Genomic DNA, 21,932 nt, shown 5'->3' with positions numbered 1-21,932 from the left:
CACTCACACACTATGAAAATAAACTATGTACAAGTAGAAGTGGTTGATGCCTGACTGAGAGATTTCAGTATTTCAAGCTGAGAACAAGAGTCTCTACATTTAGATTCTGTATCTGCAATGAAATATGTTTTTTCTTTAAAAGAATTTATTTCCCCGAAGCACCTCCATCTCTGTCTTACTTTTTCACAAAGCCTTTTCTTTAAGCCAAGAAGGCATGGAGCAAAAAACCTTAATTACTCCCTGCTCACCAGGGGAGTTTGATTTTTCCGCTCCAAGTAGAAAAGAAAGCTCTGAGCTCGGATCTAGCTGCTACTGTAAAGGCTGGAGAGACTGCGCTGTGGTTGAAAAAAAGTGCAGATCAGCAGGAGACCTCAGACCTCTGCACTGTCAGGTATGCAATATAATCCAAGGCGTTGTTTTTTTTTTAGATTCCCATGGTGGAGCAAAAGTTGGAGCCTGATGCGTCTTTTTGAGTTAAAAAAAAAAGTATAAAATCTGTTCTTTGGAACTCATCAAAGTAAATACAGAAGACTGTGTGCACGTCTGTGCGTAAAGCCTAAATGGCACATATTTCTCAAAGATTAAAGTAAAAAACAAGCAACTTACCAGTACCAGCCACGACATATCCCCCAACCAGGAGGAGAAGAACCAGAGGAGCGAGGCATGGCTCACGCTGCACCCGAGCAGAGAGCATCTTTTCCGGCTACGCCACTTGCCAATCGTCCCGGGTTGTCCACGCAGCGTAACCTGCGGCGCTTGAGACACAATGAGTGGCTCTTTTTCCCCAAAAAGAGTCTTCCACCCCCCCTGAAAGAGTTCTCGAGGAAACGTGAATCAATTAGTCCAGTATCTGATGCTGGAAATCGTTGTTTTGACGCAAACAGATTAAAACGCTCAAAACACATCCATCCCCGAGCGGCGATTTTAACATCCGAGAAAAGGTGTCATGTCCGCGCGTAATCAAAGTTTGAGGAGGTCCGTAGATATCAGAACTTGTGGATATAAAAGAACAAAATCTCGGGGCTATTCCTGATACATTTCATTTCCAGCCGCGCTCGAAACCTGCTCGAATGGCAGCCATGAGCGCAGAGCCGAAAAGTCACCAAAAAGTTTGACGCATTTCAGCTCCGCATTAAAAAAAAGAAAATTAATTGAACCAGAGAGTCCCACACTCCCAGCGAAGAACAAACTCGCAGATTAAAGCACCGCGGGGAGATGCTGTCAGGTAGGCACGTCCGCTGCAGACAGGGGCTCCTCCTGGGTTCTGCTGCGTCCTCCGGAGAGGGTTAGTCTTCTTATCTCGTCCCCGGTCCGAAAGGTGTAAACAAGAACACGGGGGGAATCAACGCGGAGCACAGTGCCCAGCCTCCGGACTTACCAGTCCCCCCGCCTGGCCAATCACATACCGACCTCCTCCTCCTCTCAGAGTGAAGGCTGAACAAGTGAAGGTAAGGAAGGAGCAAGCGAGGAGGAAATAGATGGGAGGGGAGAGATAGAAAACCCGGACAATTGCGCGCAGCAGCAGCAAACTCTGGATTCACTTCATGAGTTTCTATCTATCTATCTATCTATCTATCTATCTATCTATCTATCTATTTATCTATCTATCTATCTATCTGAAATAAATATAAATGCAATAAAATGAAATCCCTGAGATCTGCTGTCCATATGAATATTCTGATGTGGAAAGCTTTAAATATCTTCTGTCTACACTACAAGTCCAGCAGCAGCAGCAGCAGCAGCAGCAGCAGCAGCTCTCTGGATTTATGAGAGCACATTATTATTATAAACCTGTCACTCCAGCATTGGGTCAGATTTTTTTACTCCCTCTGGCCACAAGAGAGCACCATTTCCATGACCGAGTCTGCGGTGATCTTCAATGAGGAAGAAGACGCCGATTTGAGATTTTCAGCGGAACTCCTCATTATCATTAGAGCTGCTTCCTGGAGTCCTGCAGGACGGCGCTGAGGTGTGTGATTGGTGAGCAGAAACCACAGGGGGGGGGGGGGTGATGAGTACTCACCTGAAGCTGCATAATGGTAGTGCAAGGTAAGGACATTTCAGGTTTGACAGAGGCCTATAAAGATTTGGTGCTGGTTTTGGTAAGGCAGGAAATATCTTTGCACTTTTCCTGAAGTGAACTCTCATTTCTAACTGCTGCATCCTCTGTGAGTTTTTGCTCATGTTGCCTCGGGTCATGCTGATTTCCTTTTCAATTACAAAGACATCACTTTTGCTGCTGTTGTTGTTGATGATGTTGTTGTGGCTTGTTGCTTTAAATGCATCGCTTCCTTTGCACCTTTACACGACACTGAAGTTTGAAAACAAGCAGAAAATTGCTTTCATTAGCCGGGAGTGTGATGTACAGATGGGTGACAAGATTAAAGTGAAAGGTAACATAACAAGTGGAATTGCCTCTGTACAGTGGATGGTTTGATGAAGATAAAAAAAATAATGTGAATCTTCAGAAGCAGACGTGTTTCCAAGAGTTGTCGATGACTCGGGCTGAGGTCAAAATGTTTTTTTTTGGTTGTTTCATGTTTAATGTTGAAGCTGCCTTCATTTCATTTAGCCTAACTTAAGTACTCTTATTTCAATTTAAGTCTGACCGGTTCAGGACATTGGGTCATTTGTAGGGATGTAAGATCGTGATAAACTGATTCAAAGGTGTCATGGTTCACATCGGTGCTCTGAAAAATGAATCGCAGTAACATGGTGAGCGTCAGCAGCTGCAGAGCAAAGATTTAGAAATTGAGGATGCACCACCGTCTTTTAAATCGGAGGTGTGGAAGCATTTTGACTTCACAAAGACAGAAAATGAAAAGAGGTGAGAAGATAAGAGACGAGACAAAAACTGTGTGCAGATATTACAAGAAGACAGAACTACACAAATGACACAACCAACATGATGCAGCATTTAATCAACACCACAACGAGAAGCTCCAATCACCTCCACTTGTTGAGAGAAAAAACATTAAAAGGCCAAACCACACTGACAAGCAGGTTTGAAGCCCCTAAATTAATCTTTTTCAGTCATCATTTGTCTACAGTCTCATTTTGTAAAATAAATCCTGAGAGAATCGTATCATGAGTTGAGTGAATCGTTACATCCCTACTTATTTTGTGTGTTTAAAAACAAAGCAGCAGTTTGGACAAAGTGGAGATTGATTAGAGACACTTTGAGTTCTGACAAGACACATTCTGTCTCTCATTACAATGATAGAAAAAAACACTCTTAACTCCCTTTCAACCTAAAACATCTGGGAGCTGAAACCTGAAATACAATTTTTGGAGTGCTGTTTTCTTGTTTTCTCACTTTTAGTATCCCATATCTCTTAAATCATGCCACCTTTGCCTCCTCAAAAGTCAAAATCTTCCACACTTTGATCCTCATGAAACCACATTTTCTAAAATGTTACAATCTCTTATTGTCGTTATTATCACCCTGAAGCTTTTGGAAAACAACATTTAAATCATAAGAACGGCGCACAGGAGAGGGATAAATCACTCATAAATTGCAGGTAAACATCTGCACACTGTCTAAATTGCACAAATAGGTTGGCAACGTTGTGTAATTTAGACGTGTGTGTGAATGTTTGTCTGCAATCTTTGGTCATTTAAAAACAAGAAATGACTCGTTATTGTTGCCTAGGATTGCTATATTGATGCCGTGCTAGGGAACTAGAAATCAATTCTGTATTTTTAAACTTGCATCATATCGAAGTTTAAAAATCTGATGTTATGAAAACCCTGGCCTTCACACAATTTCCCTTAACATAAAAAAATCTTCCTTTTAAATCATGCCGTGACATAGAAGAGTGTCAACGATATTTTCAAGATGCATCCTGCATTTATGGAAGGCACAATGTTTATGTTTATGTACCTTAAATATTGCTCGACTGTTAGATATTTTTGTATGCACCACGTGGTCTCAAAGATGTAAACGCTGCTCCTGCTGTTGGAAATTCAGCAGTTTATTTGTTGTACCTGCTGGGTAGAAGAACTAAGAAAAAGTCGTGCAGACTCTGCTAAATGGGTGCAGAACGACGATACACAGTGCTGACCCACCGCTGCATGAACCTGACTGCTGCAATTTTGCATACTGACATGAATGTAAGGGTTTAAATACCCAGACAGACGCAGACAGGGTTGGGCTGTTCAGTAAATCATTACAGTTTGTATCCAGAGTTTTTTTGCTCTGACAGAAATGTTTTGGGGCAGTCATGAAACACGATCCCTGAGAGCCTTGATGCTGACAACTCCTGATAACCACACGCACCCTCACCCATAGTAGATCCATGAGCAAGGAGCAAACTATCAGCAAGATAAAGAAAAAGATTTACATGTTTTGCAGTTTAAGGATTGGTCTTGCTCGGTGTCATTGTGCTTGCTGTTTGTGTTGTTGAGAAGCATTGGTAGAAAATCTGCTGTAGGAACGGGACCCCCATACATAGGACCCTACAGATTGGAGAAAGATGGAGAGGGTGGGGTGCTGAATGTGAGAGTGCAAAAGGAGGAGAGTGTTTATAAGAATGGTTCAGGTGTGATCCTGCTCCTGAAACTCACAACTATCCACAAATGACCAAAGAGGGAATATCTTAGATGTCATTTTGGGCTCTTTGCTGAGAGATGCACGATCCACTTTTCTCCGGGTTGATCCGATACTGATTCTGATATTTAAAAAAAATCATGATTAATTATTGTATTGTTGTTTTGTGCATTCTGCTCGCGTCACACACAAACAGTTAGCAGCAGCAGCTGTCAGGTTTTCAGATTAAACATTTTAAAGTGTTAGAATTGTACTTTTAATCATACAGAAGGAGCTGTTCCATCTCGTCTGAACGTCGTCATGGAGACGACTTGTGAGCACTTCTTACAGTTTAGTGTGAACGTCTTCAAAGCGCAAATGTGAAATGTGCCCGATGATCTTTCCTGATCGGCGCCATCAGTCCGATATCCGCTACATGCATTAAGGACCCAAAACAAAATATTAGACCGGATCAGTCCCATCTCTACTTTTTTGGCCCTAATTTGGCAAGGAGAGTCGGGAATGACATGCAGGACAGGAGCCACAGGTCGGACTTGAACCCGGGCTGCCCGCTTGGAGAACTACAGTATGTCCTATGCAGTAACCGCTTGGCCATCTGCGCCCAAAATGAGTGAATGTCTTAACAAAGCATGGTAGTAATAATTTGGTTTTGGGTGGTGGATCGGGGAGATATGAGGGTTTGGGTAGTTATATTTTGTATTCTGTACACCATGCAGCGATTTGTACTGTTCAAGTTGAAAACTCAATAATAAAAAAAATAAAGCATCTTTGTTAATCAACATTAAGCAGTATTGATGATGTTCTGATGAGAAAGATGGATCCGGTTCAGCCTCAAATCTGTCACCACGCTGCGTCATGATCCAGTGAAAAAGTTTAAAAATAATCATTTGTTCTCTGAAAATGTCACATAGTATCCCATCCTGCCATTCTCCGACACTGCTCTCTGTGAGCAGTATCACTTTGTGGCCTCAAACTGAGTCTAAAACAATCATGACGTTCTTTGGCTGAGTCACATCAGTGGTCAGCGAGGGAGGGGAGAGTTTTTTATCCTTGCATGACTCGTACCTTGAGTAAGGATTAACACTGTTGAAATGAGATACTTAAGAGTAAAAGGGAAGTGAAGCCCGTGAGTTTTTCCGGCACGGGGTGATGCAGACAGACAGAGAGAGAGACAGAGAGAGAGAGTTTGTGTGCACGCATGCCTAAAGCGAGGCCCTCCTCTGAGACGTGACAGTATCTGGCAACACAACGGCAATGCTGCGCTTTGCTTAAATCCGACTTCAAAGGTTATAAATCGTCTGGACAAGTGATGACTCCCACTGCCTCCCTCCTCCTCATGACAATTATGCCGTTTCCTGGAGCACAGAATATACTTTGGATTATTTATTTATTCTCTAAGTCTTTATTGTGACTGGTGAGCGAGAGAGAGAGAGAGAGGGGGGCAGAGTGATAGAGACGTGGACGGAGAGAGAGAGAGAGAGGCGCTGACAGAGGGGGCGGTGAGAGCGAGAGAGGTTATGCGTGAAATGGAGTTTTTCGCAGGTTGTGTTTGAAACAGATTTGCCTCGTGGAGCCGCAAATGCATTTTGTGTTTACATGTCTGTGCATGCTGCAGTGGGTGATTGTGTTCTCTGTGCCAGTTTACCTGCCTGTTCCCTCACAGAACAAGCTCCTCGCTCGGCGTAATGACTACATAGAGTCTGTACTTATATGACATTATCCTCAATCTCTTCAAACCTTCAATCCCCGTCACTTAGCAGAGAGCGTCTCGCTGTGAGCGTGAGGGCACTTTAGTGACATATTTACTGCTTTGATGAGGTCATGGAGGCTCACAAATATATATCTCTAATTATTACTCCTTTTGTCACTCCATTCAGATTTGGTGGTTTAAAAAATTCTTTAAAGGGGACAAATTGTGAAAAATCCACTTGTGTTGTTGAACATATATCTGGGTAACCTGAGAGTCTACTGACCCACAACATGTGAAGTAAACCCATCCAGTCCTTTGTTTGTGGTCTGCATAAGTCTTACAACACAGAGAAAAATGCTCTGTTTTACATGTTCTCCCCTTGTGATGTCACAGTGGGATTCTGGTAAAAAAAAATCCCCTCCCCTCCCCTGGTATCTCCACCCATAGACTCCATCCCCAGCCTAGAACAAAACTTTTGCTCAGGTCCGCCATTTTTATTCTCTCTACAGAGGAGTGATGTCTACGGGGAAAACTCAGGGGGGGTCATTACATTTAAAGAGACACACACACCAAAACGGAGCGTTCTGAGAGCTGGTTTATACAGGGTCACAAACCTCCTCTGGTGCTTGATTCATGTTTCATTTAGACCACAGGGGGACTGTTTGAAAAGGTGGAGGAGGGGGATGATATGTCCTCTTTAACATTTTATACTTTTTTGAAGCAACAATATGGAGGAGTTTGGTTTGGTGCACTTTTTCACCCACTGAAGGTTTCTGAGTCGTTAAGCGAAGTGCTGTCATGGCCTCCCTTCACCGATAATGTGCATTCGGTGACAAGCAGATGGGCGGTGTTGTTAGAAACCAAAGAAGGCCCCGTGTTGACTGAGAAGGTTCAGTAACATGACCGCAAATATGACTATTGGCTGCTTTAGCCCGTTGTAGAGACACGTTTTTGTGTAAGATACATTTATTTATCTGTATGCAGACTTGAGACATTACTCGGGTTAAACGACTTTCTGCAGCCGGTAGAGCTGCTAAACACGAGGAAACGATGACACCGATAACGATACAGCCGAACATTATCTCTCAATCTGTTCCGAATAATATCTGCAGGGATGTAAACTCTGCAGCCTGAAAAACTAACAAAGTGCTGATACTCAACTGTCAAATGTGATTCATCTCAGGGTCTTCTTGACCACTTATTCAAAATGTTCAACTTTTTCTGTCTAAGACTAATTTGAGGTTTAAGTTAAGGGCAGCCAATGGAAAACACGGTGCGCAATAAAAACTGGAGTTATGATGGAGCTGGATGGGACTCACACGCGGTGCATCATACAGAGGGAGAGACAAAGAGAAAGCTCGGGCTATTATAGAGGCATAATAGGTTATCCACGAGGACTGTTTAGCAGCGCAGACTCTCTGTTGCTTTGTGTTGCAGGCTTGACATAAAAAGGATCAAACTGCCTATCTCTGTAAAGCAGAGGGGGAGCTAAAAATAGGAGACGTGCTCTAGAAGTTGCGGGAGGAGATAATTGAATATTATTTTCAGGAATGATTAAGTTGACCTATCCAGTAGACTAATTATTTCTTGCAGGCCGGCGCTGGACTTGTTTAATGGATTTGGTGTAGCAGTGAATAAAGCAAAAATAAAGCAGCCAATCCGCAGGCTTTGTGCTGACCGAGAAAACATCATCTGTGGATAAATGAATAATGCCCGTCATTAGTGTGTGGCTTTCGGGGATGTTCACGGATTTATCTCTCAGTTTTTACAGAATGTTTGTCCTCTGACATTTGCTTCGGATGTGTTTAAAGTTTATCGGGTCATATTTTCTTAATTAAGCAATGCAGAAACTTTTTATGTAACGAGGTTTGACAAAGAAGTCTATCGCCATCCAAATGTAAGATAAGACCGAATTTAATTAATCCCAAAGGATATTTCAGCGCTTGATTCACACCAGAGCATTAACTATAGGTAAAAATATGATATTATTAAATTATTAAAGGGTCGATTCCAAAGAAACAATCGCAGTTTAAAGGAGCAGTATGTAACTCTGACACCTAGTGTTTAAAATGGGTACTGCAGTCTAAATTCTAAACATTGTAGAGAGCTGTCTCTTATTATATTTATTTTTCTATGAACTTTGTCAATATAATGTTCCAAGTGAAACAGACCACTCACACTTCTGTAAAACAAATAAATTGTCAACAGTCAGCTGTGCCTGAAGACCACTTGCAAAAAGATTGGTTAGCTGTTAGTGTGTGTGAGCACATTTTATCTCTCCATGACATGTGTGTGTGTGTGTGTGTGTGTGTGTGTGTGTGTGTGTGTGTGTGTGTGTGTGTGTGTGTGTGTGTGTGTGTGTGTGTGTGTGTGTGTGTGTGTGTGTGTGTTGTGATTCAGAGTAAGGCCCAGTTTGCGTGTGTGTCCCTGTCAGTGAGCATTGACTTCACCTGTCCTCTACTGTTGTAATCCCCGGGTACACCTGGGCCTCCGGGCTGCCGGGCTTTTAGCAGATTGCATGTGTCAGAGTTAGGACAATTACACTGATTGTCGTCCTAGAAACTCTCGCTCTCCCTCCGCTTAGAGGTGACACAACAAATTTGAGAAGAGAGTGAATTTTGTCCACAAGCTGCTTTTAAAAAATCAAACTTCGGCACGCTGTACAGAAGCAGGACAAACAAATCATGTTTTCATCCGTTCTGTTACAGCTGAACATTTTTTTTTAGATAGATATTTTTGGGGCTTTTTGCCTTTATTGGACAGGACAACTGAAGAGTGACAGGAAATGATAGAGAGTGGGGGGGATGACGCGCAGCAAAGGGCCGAGGTCGGATTCTAACCCGTACAGCCCCTACAACGAGGACCACAGTCTCTGTACATGGGGCGTGCAACAGAACCGCTATTCTATCATGCGACTCATGAATTCAAATCTTTAAAACCAAATGTATTCAAACTTCAGAGAGCTCATATATGATCTCTCAGCCCTCTCTGAGACAAAGAAACATGCTGCATTCGATTAGTTTAACTGTGTCCAACACTCCTTCATATATGTAATAAACAGCAGGAAACACACGGCTCTTCTTATTTTCTTATGGCCCAGTTTCAGACTCTCACAGTCGTCATTGATGAACTGCAGATCGAGGAGAAACATTTCAGTCTGTGAGCTGAATTCTTGGGGAAACAGTGGAGAAAATAGGACTGGTCCCAGATGAAGTTAAACCTCTTTCATCTCTCTGTTTTAATAAAGACTAGCCTACTAATGGAGAATAATGTCTGATAAAAAGTTGAAAATGGCGCTGGCGTTGTCGTTAAATGAAATACTCCATTACCAGTCAAAGTATATATATGACAAATACATTCTTAGATTCCTACTTATAGCAGCTTTGAGGAACCGCACTGACTTGGCAATGAGACTAGAGTACTTTCTAACAGATCCTGTTTACCATGACTCTGTTTCTGAACCATCATTTCTATCTTTAATACTTTTTTTGTTTTATTTTATTCGTATATTTTATGTTAATGCAAATAGTGACGCTCTGAGCAGACTTTTTAAATCACACTGAGCTTTCATTCTTAGACAAAATTCCTGAAAACGTCCTTAAATTATCGGGCTGAGCTTCCTCTGTGAACACACTCCTTACAGGTGCTCTGTAAAGAAGCGGACTATTGATCCATCTTGTGCATTTCTGCATGTGCGTATCTTAAATGTTAACGATATGGTCAGAAACCTGGAAGAGAGAGTGTGGGGACTAAGTACTGTACATGCAGGAAAGGAGCCACAGGTTGGCTCTCGAGGACTTGAGCATCTGTACATGGGGCGCACGCACTAACCGCTAGTCCACCGTCGTCCAGACCTGCTCACATTTGTCGTGTGCAGCAGAATTTGGACTTGTATTTTTATTAATAGTTTGTGGTTTCATCAATAAGTCAGAAACTCTCATGTGAGGAAAGTTTGTGTATCTGCATCTGTCATTAATAAACTCTGCTCAGGTCTTTGAGATAAACGTGTGTGTGTGTGTGTGTGTGTGTGTGTGTGTGTGTCTCATACTGAGAAAACAGGATAAAGTGTTTGCAACACTCTCACTGTTTATACACTGTGAGTTGTTAGAAACAGAGGTGGTGGTGGTGGTGGGGGGGGGGGGGAGAGTGTTGTGAGGTGCTGAGAGTCAGAGCTGCAGTGAAGAGTGGGTGTGAGCACTAATTAAACATAACATCTGTTGGAGGAAAGAGACACTGGCAGCTATGTAGTCGACAATCAAAATCATCTGCCATCAGAAGCCGTCATGTTTTATGTCACCTTAAAATTTCACAAATGCATCGAGTTTATCGATCAGAGGGATAAAAAAAAAAAACGCCTCCACAAAGCCTCACGTGTGGGAGTTCTTCTACCCGCCGGAGGGCCTCTGTCAAGGTAATGTCTCAGTTTATTAGCCCTGATATGAACTATAAACCCAAATTTTGTTTACGATGAGGGGTGTAGGGGCGAGTGTAGAGTGATGATATTTCACCAGGGAAGCATTATGTACACTTCATAATATTGGCTGCGCAGCATATCCACTGTGCTAGTCCAGGGCCAGGCGGGTTTTTTTTATGGCGGCGCTGGGCTTCTGGACACTGGAAGTCAGGGCTTCATCTGTGAGAGCAACATTATGGCTTCATTTCTGTATGTACTCGCGTGTGTGTGTGTGTGTGTGTGTAGGAGTGTGTGTTTATGCGTCTAGATTAATGACCGCTGGTGTAAGAAATGCCACCGAGTAGCGTTTTACACAAACAACTCCTAGTTTTGCGATGGTGTAGGGGAACGCCTCGGGGTGAAAACATGACTTTTTGCTGTCCTCTGTTCCTCCCCTCCGTCCCTCCCTCCCTCCCTCTCTTCATCATCCATCGCTCCTGTTCACCTGCGCCACCTCACTAATGATTGCTCAGCGGCTGTGAGTCTGCCATGCATCATTTAGCAGGAGCTCCACAGAGGCGGACACAGAGAGAGAGACGTAAAAAAAACCAAAAAACGAGGCGAATGGGAGCAAAAAAGAAAAGAGAGAAAATTCTCTATTCATGCAGGCGGCAGCAGCAGTCAGAAAAGGAGAATCAGGGAGGAGAATGACGGACACTCTGAGACAAGCGTGTGCTGCAAAGGCTGTGTAAAGGGAGAAGGTGAGAATATGCTGCAGGGGACCAGGAGGCCCGTTTTATTAATCACAGCCCTGATCTGGTGGGAAACGCTGACAGCTCTGGATGCTCCGGAGTTGCCGTCACTGCACTTCTTATTGCTTCAGAAGACGGGTGGAGACATGAAAAACATGTCGGCTTGTTTTGTGTGATTAGTATGAATGCACAGATTATTGTGATGAAGACAGAACGCGACGTGGTTACCATGCAACAGGACATGTTTACGTTTCAAAAGTTTTGAGAAATTGACAATTAAAATTGATGGTCTGACTTGATGCTCCACTAAAATCATGACTTAAAGTGTTTTCAGCAGAGATTCCTCCTGAAAGTTCTCGACCACCAGCCAGTTAATTAGACATTTAGTTGACTTAAATTGTATAATTAGACAGAGAAATGCAGCGTGCATTAACACACTGTGTCCTCACTGTATGCGATGCAAGGCGAGCGAGCATCGGCGACAAAATCAACTTGATTTAATCGGGGCGGCTGTGCCTCAATTGCTACCAATGCATCATTTAGCAGGAAGGTCGAGGGTTCAATCCCCAGCTGAGCAACATGTCCGATGTGTCCTTGTGCAAGACACTCAACCCCGCATTGCTCCCGCTGCTTGGGTGACGGTGTATGAATGGATTAGTGTTGTACTTAACTCTCTGATGTGATTGGTTCCTTTCTGATCTTAACTTGTTACTTTAATGTTAAATTAACCCTTTCATTGACCTCAGAATTAAAGCAGCTGTTGGTAACTGCTGTGTTCAGGCTTTGACCATCAGTTTCGCTTTCCTCACCCAACAGAGCTCGTTCACTTGTTTAAAAAAGTGGAGATAATGGTGCGTTATTCATCTCCACTTCAACGATTCAAATGTTTCTCTTTCACTCGTGTCAACAGCGGAGAAAAACTTTCACCGGCTGAACCGCCAGACGTTTATTGGCGAGCCTGAGTGTTGTGTATTGAGTCAAAAGTCCATTTCTACAAAGCCCCACACTCTCTGTTTGTCCACCTTTTGATAATATCGCACCACATGTCATACTGTTTGCAAAAGGGGGAAACTGAAATTCTCCGAGACGCCGTACATGTCAGGTTTCTGTAACTTTCAGATTTGTGGAGCTTTCCTCTGTGAATTTGAAATGAAACAACTTCTGCCCAACACATCTGGGTGTTTTCTCAGCAGCTGCACCAACAAATAAAAGCAACGTTCACACTGTTTGAAAAAATAAAATAAAAAGAGAACTGTGAGACATGGTGACAAAAAAAACAGGAAACATCTTCCTCGGCTAGAATCTTGTTGATTTGTTTTTTTTTTTTTAAAGAAAAGCTTGATTCTCCAAATGTGCGACTAAAGCCTGCACAGGAGGACTCTGCAGCGTCTCACACAGCAGAGCGTGCGTCAGGGCTTGTGACAGAATATCAGCATGAAGCCAGTCGGAGTTAATAACACGATTTACCTTTCCTGTGCATATAGAAAGATGAGGGCAATTGAGAGAGTTTTTTTTACACGCAGACTGAATAGACACTATTATTAGGTGTCTGACTAGACGTCCAATCAAGCCGGTGGTAATCGGTTTGGATTTCTGCACACAAAGGACGGATAACACAGGAGCTGACCCCACAGTGCAGCCGGCCAGCGGCCATCTTATTAGCCTATAAAAAGCTCAGGTGTGGGCGAGCTCTGTTTGCTCGGACATGGTCTCCCATCATACCAATATCACCTCGTTTCTGGAGGTGGGAAGAAAGGGGGTGGAGGGGGGGGGGGGAGAGGGGAAACAACACATTACAAACGACTGTGTGTGTGACCTCTCTGATTACCATGGTTACACTCGACAATGATAACACATGTCGTCGTTGTGATGAAATGAAGATCTCTCTCTGAATAAATCCACAACTTTCATATGATGTGAATGATTTTGAAACAAGAATAAGGTGTAGAGCCGGGGTGTCAAAAGTCCTATTGGGTCGGGGGCCGGGTTTGTTCAAATGAGACCTCAAGTGGGCCGGACTCATTTTGCAGACATCACTATAACTCAACACATGGATATATAGGCTAATGTATGATTTAAAAAAAAAGACAAAAAAGGTACTTGTATAGAAAACTACGACGGAGGATTAGGGCCACGTTAAATAAAAATAAATTATTTCAAGATTAATGTCGTAAATTAAAGAGTTCGAGACCAGCCTGCGCGAAAATGATGAAAGTAGAACTCTTAAAGTATTTAAAGAATAAAAGAATAAAGTCGTTATTTTAGTCTATATCAGAGGAGCGGCAGCATCCTGTTCTCAAATGACAAACATGGAGCATCTTCTTATACTTTAGTAAAGGTTTCACTAATAAGGAAATTTGTAGGCCTAGTTAGTAAAGACAGTTAAGACTTGTAAGACCTTGTTTATCTGTAAAATGATGAACAGGACACAAACTGTCTCTGCAGACAAGTGCAACAGACACAAACAGTTGTGTTGGGGTTTTACTTATGCAGATATGAAACAACACGTGCTTTTGGCACATCATCTTCAGATTGTCATAAAATATCAGCACCCTGAAAAGATACTGCAAGAAACTGTGAAAGAACCGGAGGACTTGGAGGAATTATCTGCAGAGGAAAAGACTCTACTTTCATCATTTTCTACTTTCAACATTTTCGCGCAGGCTGGTCTCGAACTCGTTGATTTACGAGATTAATCTCGAAATTTCCGAGTTTAATCTCGAAATTTAAAAAAAAATATTTTTTTAACATGGCCCTAATCCTCCGTCTTAGAAAACTGCATGTTAAGGCATAAAATGTAAATGTACATTAAGCAGAGGGGTTAACTCTGTCATTGCAAACTGCATGTTGGCACATGGAAACAATTACAGAAGAAAACATCAATAATTATGTTTTGTTTGAGATTATTATGTTATGTTTGAAATTGGTCGCACTCTAGAGCCCTGATCCAGAGGCATCAGGAACAATCATGAATCGCTCTTTGTTTCTGTGTTTTAGTTTGACTCTCTGACCTTTGCGCCCCGGCAGTTGAGGTGCTTTTCTCTTTTCAAGTGGATGCAAATCTGCGTGTGGTTTACCAGTCAAATCTATGCAAAGCAGCTTGTTGAGGTTTGAATCCATCGAATCAGAAAGCGTGGCTTTCCGCTGCTGCACGGAGGAAGAAGGTCACACTGTTGAGATGATAAGTTATAAGCAGCCAGAGGGAAATAAAAAAAAAAAACACACATATGCAGAGATTGTCAGTCACTTAAACCAATTTAACCAGAGATTGAACTGAAATATCACGCCGCCTCGAGCTCTGCTTTTATAGCGTCTGAGATACAAGACAAAGGAGCAGCACAGCAGGCTTTTAAAAAAAAAAAAAAGGGTTAAAGCACTCGGTGCACCGCGGGATTTTATTGACAAATAAACGCATGAAATACGAGATAATGCCAAATGTAGGGATCCACAAAGAGAAGAATATGCTGTTGCATGAGGAGAAAGTCACAGAAAATTAATATTTTTGAATTCTCGTCTTTCAATTCAAACATATGGTCAAATTTTTTTTTTTTTAAGATTTCTTTTGGGGCTTTTTGTGCCTTTTAATGGAGAGATGTGACAGTGGAAAGAGTTGTTCTGTTGTGCTGTTGGAAATACTTAAATATTTAAATAACATAAGTTTAGTCAATTTTTTTGCATAAACATTCAACATATTTGACCTTTTAATTATCGATGGAATCAAAGAGTACAGAAGCTTGAAGTTGCCATGGCAACATTTCTAAATGTTTTTGTGTAAATGAGATAGTTTGCTCGCAATCTTTGCTTATTAAAAGTGGCTCTGTTTTGTTGCCGTGGTATCACAAGAGGTATCGTTGCTCAGTTTCATACTGAGGTTTCATAATCTGGTGTGGTGACATCTCTACTCTCGAGACATGCTGTAGGAGACAAGACAACAAATAGGGCCCCACTGTCCCTTAAAAAGGTCAGAACCTGAGATGGAATTAACGAGCAGGAATCACCTGCCAACAGGTGATACAGACGGGGGGCGGGAGGAGGGGGGGGGGGTGAGAAAAGTGAACATCTGATGCTGGAGACACCTGCTCCTCTCGCCTTCTCTATGATTGTTATTTCAGAAACCATGAGGGGAACAAAAGCTCCATCTCGATGAATTTTGACCTCTTCCGCCGGGCCTGTGGAAAGTAAAAGAAGAGTCCTGCAGCAAAGGAAGTGAAGTTGAAACATCAGACCCTCTGCAGTCCTTCTGCTGCTGCCGCGTTTCCTGTGTTGGGGTTTGAAAACAAGCTCAACAGGGACACAGGAACAATCAGACAGTGTGAGTAAGCGTGCTCCGGGGCTCCCCGCGCTCCCTTTGGAGGGGGGCACACGGCAGCCTTTCATCTCTGCGTCGATCCTCTCATCTCTCTGCTTTATGTTCTGCTTTCTGAGCAGAGTTCAAACACTGGGGACCAGTTTAAATACTGGAGGTTCCCACTGCAGCGCTCCAGTGAACTAGAGCATATAGTGAAACATAAAAAAGCTTTTTTCCTCTTTCCACTCCTTTTGTTGGTTGTTTCATATTTATAGATTAAGACCCTCTCTTCTTTTTAATTAACACAATGTTGGAGTTTTACAACAAGACCGTTTTCACATCCTCGGGTCCATCTGGAGACACATTTTAAAAACGCATCAAACAGTAAGCACATCATCTGTCAGCTCTGGAGACCAACATAACTAAATCCATGTTCTTAACAAATATGCAGCAATTACAAGCTTTTCCAACACCATAATCAGGGATTTTTCTGTCTTATTTACCCATACTTCTTGCACACACCAAGCCTGATTAGTATTGTCTAAATCCTTTACCTGAGTAACAACAGCATGCATGCAGCAGAAAGGAAAGCAGACGCATCACTGACGACCCTTCACATCTCTTTCACCACTTATCTCAGCTGCTGCCATCAGACAGACGTGTCAGAGGACCCTCAGTTAAAAAGAAAAACAGAAAATATTAATTTCCCTCTGCAATATGCATTTTAAACCAGGATAAACAATACTTTTTGACTTGACTTGCACATGAGCTTTCACCTATTTATTGAACTTTTGGTTTTGATTTTATGATTTCATGGCTTTGATATAGAGGTGGGCGATATGGGAAAAATATCATATCACAATTTTTTTGGGGCAAAATCCCGATCATGATTTTATCACGATTTTTTTCATACTGTTCTTTAGACAAATTTGTAAGTTACTGACCAGTTCAACCAAACTTATTTCCCTGTATAATGTTTTTAAATGCACAAAAACCGCTGACAAGTTTAGTCTATTTGAAAAACATCTTTCAAGGGGGTCTGGAGGTCTCACCCAGAACATCTTTAGCAACAGAAATGTCTTTCCCTCGATTTGATCAATATTTATGCACAAATTGAAGGTTTTCCTCACCACTTTGAAATGATGATTTAGTTATGTGTCCTCTTTTTATGTTCATCAGGAACATTTTCACGCAGTGATGCATTCATTTAAAAACATGTGGACTTCAAGTTCTTGTGTTTCTGTTCTATTTTAGCCCTGCAGAGTTCCTCCAGCTGGAGCTTCATACAGACTCTGCAGTCTTTGTTGTTTTTATGACATCATTGGATTAACTTTAGTTTAGTTTATATATAATCAAACATAATACAGAATGTGTTCATTCTGTGACACATGATCAAAGTAAGTTTTACTGACAGAAGAGTTTAATTCATAGAGGGGGCGGGACATTGTTGATTGACAGACAGACAGTCACCATGGTTACTCACTCTCACCTGCCTGCTGCTTTGTAACGTCGTTTAGTGTAATCCCTATAAGTTCAGTTATCACAACAGGTGAGCTTCGGGTGGAGAAGCTTGATAGTAACTTTTAAAAACTGAGAGAGAGCAGAAAACACCGACAGCAACATTTGAAACACCGGGGTTATATCTCCACTGACTGTCTGTCTGAGCTCCTCTCTGTCTGACTCTCTGCAGACTGTTAACGTCTCTCCGGCTCGTTAAGCGGTTTCTTGTGTCGCTATCCGAGATGTAAACTTAACTGTGCACACTATGCAGGTAAATTAACTGTTGCTCACGCCGTGTCGGTTTGGAAAAATATCAGAACAGTTACATATAACCGGGATGGAGTTGTTTTTGCAGACTTTACTTTTAAGTTTCGTTTTCACCTCTGCGGAGCAAAAGAGAGGGAGTCTGTGTCGGAGCATAAACTGCAGCATGATAGAATAAACACATAAGATCGTTATATCGCCCACCACTACTTTGATAACTGTTGGAAATACTTAACAATATATATATATATAACATAAGTTTAGTCCATTTTTAATACTTGTAAACATTCAACATATTTGACCTTTTAATGATCGATAGAATCAAAGAGTACAGAAGCAACATTTCCAAACGTTTTTGTGCAATTGAGAGAGTTTGCATGAAGTTTGGTTTTAATTTTATGATTTCATGAGAGCCTGATGGGTGTGAATGTTTTTATGCAGGGGAGATTCTAGAGTCTGTTGGGGCCCTAGACAAAAATTAATTGGGGGGGGGGGGCATCCAACTGGCGTTCATCACCATCATGTCTGCCCGTGTCCCGACGCTCTTCCTCTTTTTTTCTCTCCTATAGACGGAGAATTCCTCACAGCAGTACCGGGTGCAATGCTTAGCAGGGCGAGGACAGTGACTGCTGTCAGAAGTTGCACATTTTGGGGCCTCTGCTTTGGTTTCAAGTGTGTCAGCCCTCAGGGGCCCCCCTGCTGGTCTGGAGCCCCAAGCAGTCGCCTACCTTGCCTGTTGACAAGCAGCACATCTGTTGTGATTCTACAGTATGTCAACTTGTGAAAAGTAGGGGTGTTGCTGGGTAGAAAACTTAGCAAAAACTACCTTAATAAAGGTAAGAGTCGAGGACAGCGCAGTGAAGTAGAGGAATGCAAAAGGACAGAAATGGTGAAACCAGGAACATGATATTCAGTGTGTGTGTGTGTGTGTGTGTGTGTGTGTGGTTGTGTGTGTGTATTCCTGCATTCCAAATATTATCCGATATTCAAATCAATACGTGAAAGAAAAGCAAAATAAATGAAGGGAAGAAGATGCACCTGGGTCGATAAACCTGCAGGTGATGGAGAGGAAATCAGATCCTTGTCGTGCATGTGAGTGTGTGTACACGTGTTCTTTTGTGTGTGTGTGTGTGTGCGTGCATGTGTGTGTACGTGTGTGTGTGTGGTTATGTGTGTGTACATGTGTGTGTACATGTGTGGTTGTGTGTGTGTGTGTGTGAACATGTGTGTGTGTGTACGTGTGTGGTTGTGTGTGTGTATGTGTGTGTGTGTACATGTGTGTGTGTGTGTGTGGTTGTGTGTATGACCTGTATGTTTATTGAAGAAGTGTGACAGTGTGTTTCTTGTGGCTGATCTCTGGTTCAGTATCGACTGAGTCAGGAAGTATTTTTCAGGAGAACAGGAGCTCTCTGCTGCCTTTAAGTCCATCAATAAAAAGAGAGAGAGAGAGGTGGGGGGGGGGGGGGGCGAGAGAGAGAGACGGAGCAGACACAGGAATCTGATTTTTTTTTTAAAAGTCCACTATCTCTCTCTTGCCCTCTAACAGCATTACAGCGTGATTAACGCGTCATTAATCAATCATTTCATCATTAATTGGATGCTGGCATATTAGTCTCATGCTTCTACAAATACAATTATATGGATTTAGTAAGAAGACATAATCTGCTGTTCAATCCTCATTACTATGGTGATTAATCCACGCTGATTACCTCATTTTCATTTTCATAATGAGACACTCAAAATATCCTCTCTGCCAACAGTCAGTGTGATCTTTGGTTTTTTTTTTTGTGTAGCCTGCGTACATGTGTGTGTGTGTGTGTGTGTGTGTGTGTGTGTGTGTGTAGTGTGAGATGTACCTGGGACGGTCGGCTAGTTTGAAATTAGATCACACAATCACAAACGTCCCAACCAATCAGGGCTCATGCATATTTCATTCCCCCCCCCGCCTGGCTTTCATAATTACTTAATTAATTCCCAGCTCTCGAAGAGATAGGCCAGCGCTAATCCCCCCCCCCCCCCCCCAGCCTCCCCTGGGGGCTTCCCGGGGTACTGCTATAGATGTTCCTGTCCCAGGCACTGCAGCAAAAGTGAAGACGGGCGACATCCTGAACATGTTGTGCAGGACTGTAACCATGGAGCTAAATCGGCTCTCTTAGGGAGGCCTCATTGTTTCTGTGGATGTAGGTTGGAATTCAGGCTCAGACTCTAAGCTGCAGCTGTGTGCAGAAAAAACGTCTTTACCAGAAAACATGCAGCGCCGCCTGCACGCCTCGAGTCTCTCCAAACTGATCTGACGTATGGAAAAAGTAGGGGAGACGTTTTCAAGCAACACGTGCTCAGCCTGTTTTTTCTCTCCGCTGCCTCTTCATCTCTTTATTCGTTCAGCGGAGTTACACGACGACGTGTCATGCAACTCGTTCTGAAACTGAACTGAACTCGGCAGATAAGGAAAAACAAAAGTGGATATTTTCTCACAGCACTCCCACTTAGTCAGGTGTTTGAAAAGCACTTCAGCAAACCCAAATTTAAACTTCCTTTTGAGCTCTTTCACAGCCTGCTGCGATGTAAAACTATGTCAGCTTAAGTTGAGGAATTAATTACTTTTTTTAAAATTCAAACTTGAAGAGGAAGTGCTGTAAGCCATGTCAGCTGTGAACGAGCCGAATCCAACAAGTTCCCTCAGATCTGCAGCAGTCACGCTAACAGGCATGACTAATGCCAATAGTCATAAGCTGCACGGCGTACATTCCCCTTTTGGGCGTTTAATGTAAAGTCTAATGAAGCAGGCCACGAGATTCCTGCTGGACCAGGAGCTACTTAAATGGCTGATGAATGAACATAAGCAAATATAGCAACACTTATTTAATCACACAGCCGCCGCCGCCGCCGCTGAGGTCGAGGCAAATAACATCTATTACCTGAAATCATGTTGACCCAACATGAGCGAGACGGCGACCATCCTTCCCTCGCTCCCCACTTGAGAAAATAAATGTTCTGATGCAGTCGAGGCTGTAATTAGTAATCATCTGTACGTTCAAATATTTTCACGCGTCCGCCTGAGAGACGTAATCGTCACAGCGGAGGCCGTGTGTCCACATCCTGCAGAAGGACGGGGGTCACCTGCTGGTACTCATACGGGGTCGCTAAGAGAGGGAGCGGGAGGCCAATGAGAGATTTTAAAACACTCCAATCAATCAGTGATTTGACTCCAGGCTAAATCCATGTTAATAATTAGCCAATCAGAGCAGGTTTGGGGGGCGGCGGGAGCCTCGAGGCCCTCGGGGGACCTGAACCGACTCTTCCCTTCATTAACTCCTCTCGTCCTCTCCCCCTTGTCCGCCTGATCCTGCGAGCGGCCGGGGCTGCTGGGTAATTCAGTCTCCAGTCTCTGAGGTGACCCCGCGCCGCAGGGCTGAGGGAGCCGAGGATGCAGCACTTTCTTTTTTAACCTCTCTCTCTTTTTCAGGACCGCCGCCGCTGCTTGTTGTTAGCTCTTTATTAGCGTCCTCCGCTCAAAATGGCCTGAATACAATGAACTTTTTATTTTTTTCTGACTTTCCAATCGAATCTTTAGATATTGAGGTCAAAGCAAAGATTGGAGCTCTTCTCTTTTGTGTTTTTATCTGCTCTCTCTCTCTCTCTCTCTCTCTCTCTCTCTCTTTCTCTCTGTCTCTCTCTCTCTCTCTGTCTCTCTGTCTCTCTCTCTCTCTGTCTCTCTCTCTCTCTCTCTGTCTCTCTGTCTCTCTCTCTCTCTGTCTCTCTCTCTGTCTCTCTGTCTTTCTCTCTGTCTCTCTCTCTCTCTCTCTGTCTCTCTGTCTCTCTCTCGCTCTGTCTCTCTCTCTCTCTCTGTCTCTTTCTCTCTCTGTCTCTCTCTCTCTATGTCTCTCTCTCTCTCTGTCTCTCTGTCTCTCTCTCGCTCTGTCTCTCTCTCTCTCTCTGTCTCTCTGTCTCTCTCTCGCTCTGTCTCTCTCTCTCTCTCTGTCTCTCTGTCTCTCTCTCGCTCTGTCTCTCTCTCTCTCTCTGTCTCTTTCTCTCTCTGTCTCTCTCTCTCTATGTCTCTCTCTCTCTCTCTGTCTCTCTCTCTCTCTGTCTCTTTCTCTCTCTGTCTCTCTCTCTCTCTCTGTCTCTCTCTCTCTGTCTCTCTCTGTCTCTCTCTTTCTCTCTCTCTTTCTTTCTCTCTCTCTCTCTCTTTCTCTCTCTGTCTCTCTCTCTCTTTCTTTCTCTCTCTGTCTCTCTCTCTCTCTCTTTCTCTCTCTCTGTCTCTCTCTCTCTCTCTCTGTCTCTCTCTCTGTCTCTCTCTCTCTTTCTCTCTCTCTCTCTGTCTCTCTCTCTCTTTTTCTCTCTCTCTTTCTTTCTCTCTCTCTCTCTCTCTCTCTGTCTCTCTATCTTTCTCTCTCTCTCTCTCTCTCTCTCTTTCGCTCTCTCGCTCTCTCTTTCTCTCTCTCTCTTTCTCTCGCTCTCTCTTTCTCTCTCTCGCTCGCTCTCTCTTTCGCTCT

The 21,932-nt window shown here is 43.0% G+C and overlaps 2 protein-coding genes across 3 annotated transcripts in view; one reads left to right on the top strand and one right to left on the bottom strand.

The window, feature by feature from the left end:
• The window catches only part of unc5b (unc-5 netrin receptor B), a 75,449-nt gene extending 74,035 nt beyond the window's left edge, over positions 1-1,414 (bottom strand). For both annotated transcript variants that reach the window (XM_061039484.1, XM_061039485.1), the window contains exon 1: positions 607-1,414. In XM_061039484.1, the coding sequence (XP_060895467.1) occupies positions 607-694 (88 nt within the window). In that variant the 5' untranslated portion in view covers positions 695-1,414. The remainder of the gene's footprint in view (positions 1-606) is intronic.
• psap (prosaposin) overlaps positions 1-21,932 on the top strand; it is a 225,859-nt gene that overhangs the window by 103,566 nt on the left and 100,361 nt on the right. The window lies entirely within an intron of this gene.

Source organism: Labrus mixtus, chromosome 6 (genome assembly GCF_963584025.1).
Source record: "Labrus mixtus chromosome 6, fLabMix1.1, whole genome shotgun sequence".
Taxonomy (NCBI): Eukaryota; Metazoa; Chordata; class Actinopteri; order Labriformes; family Labridae; genus Labrus; species Labrus mixtus.
Note: the sequence above shows the minus strand (reverse complement) of the source record. Positions and strands in the feature narration are given on the sequence as shown.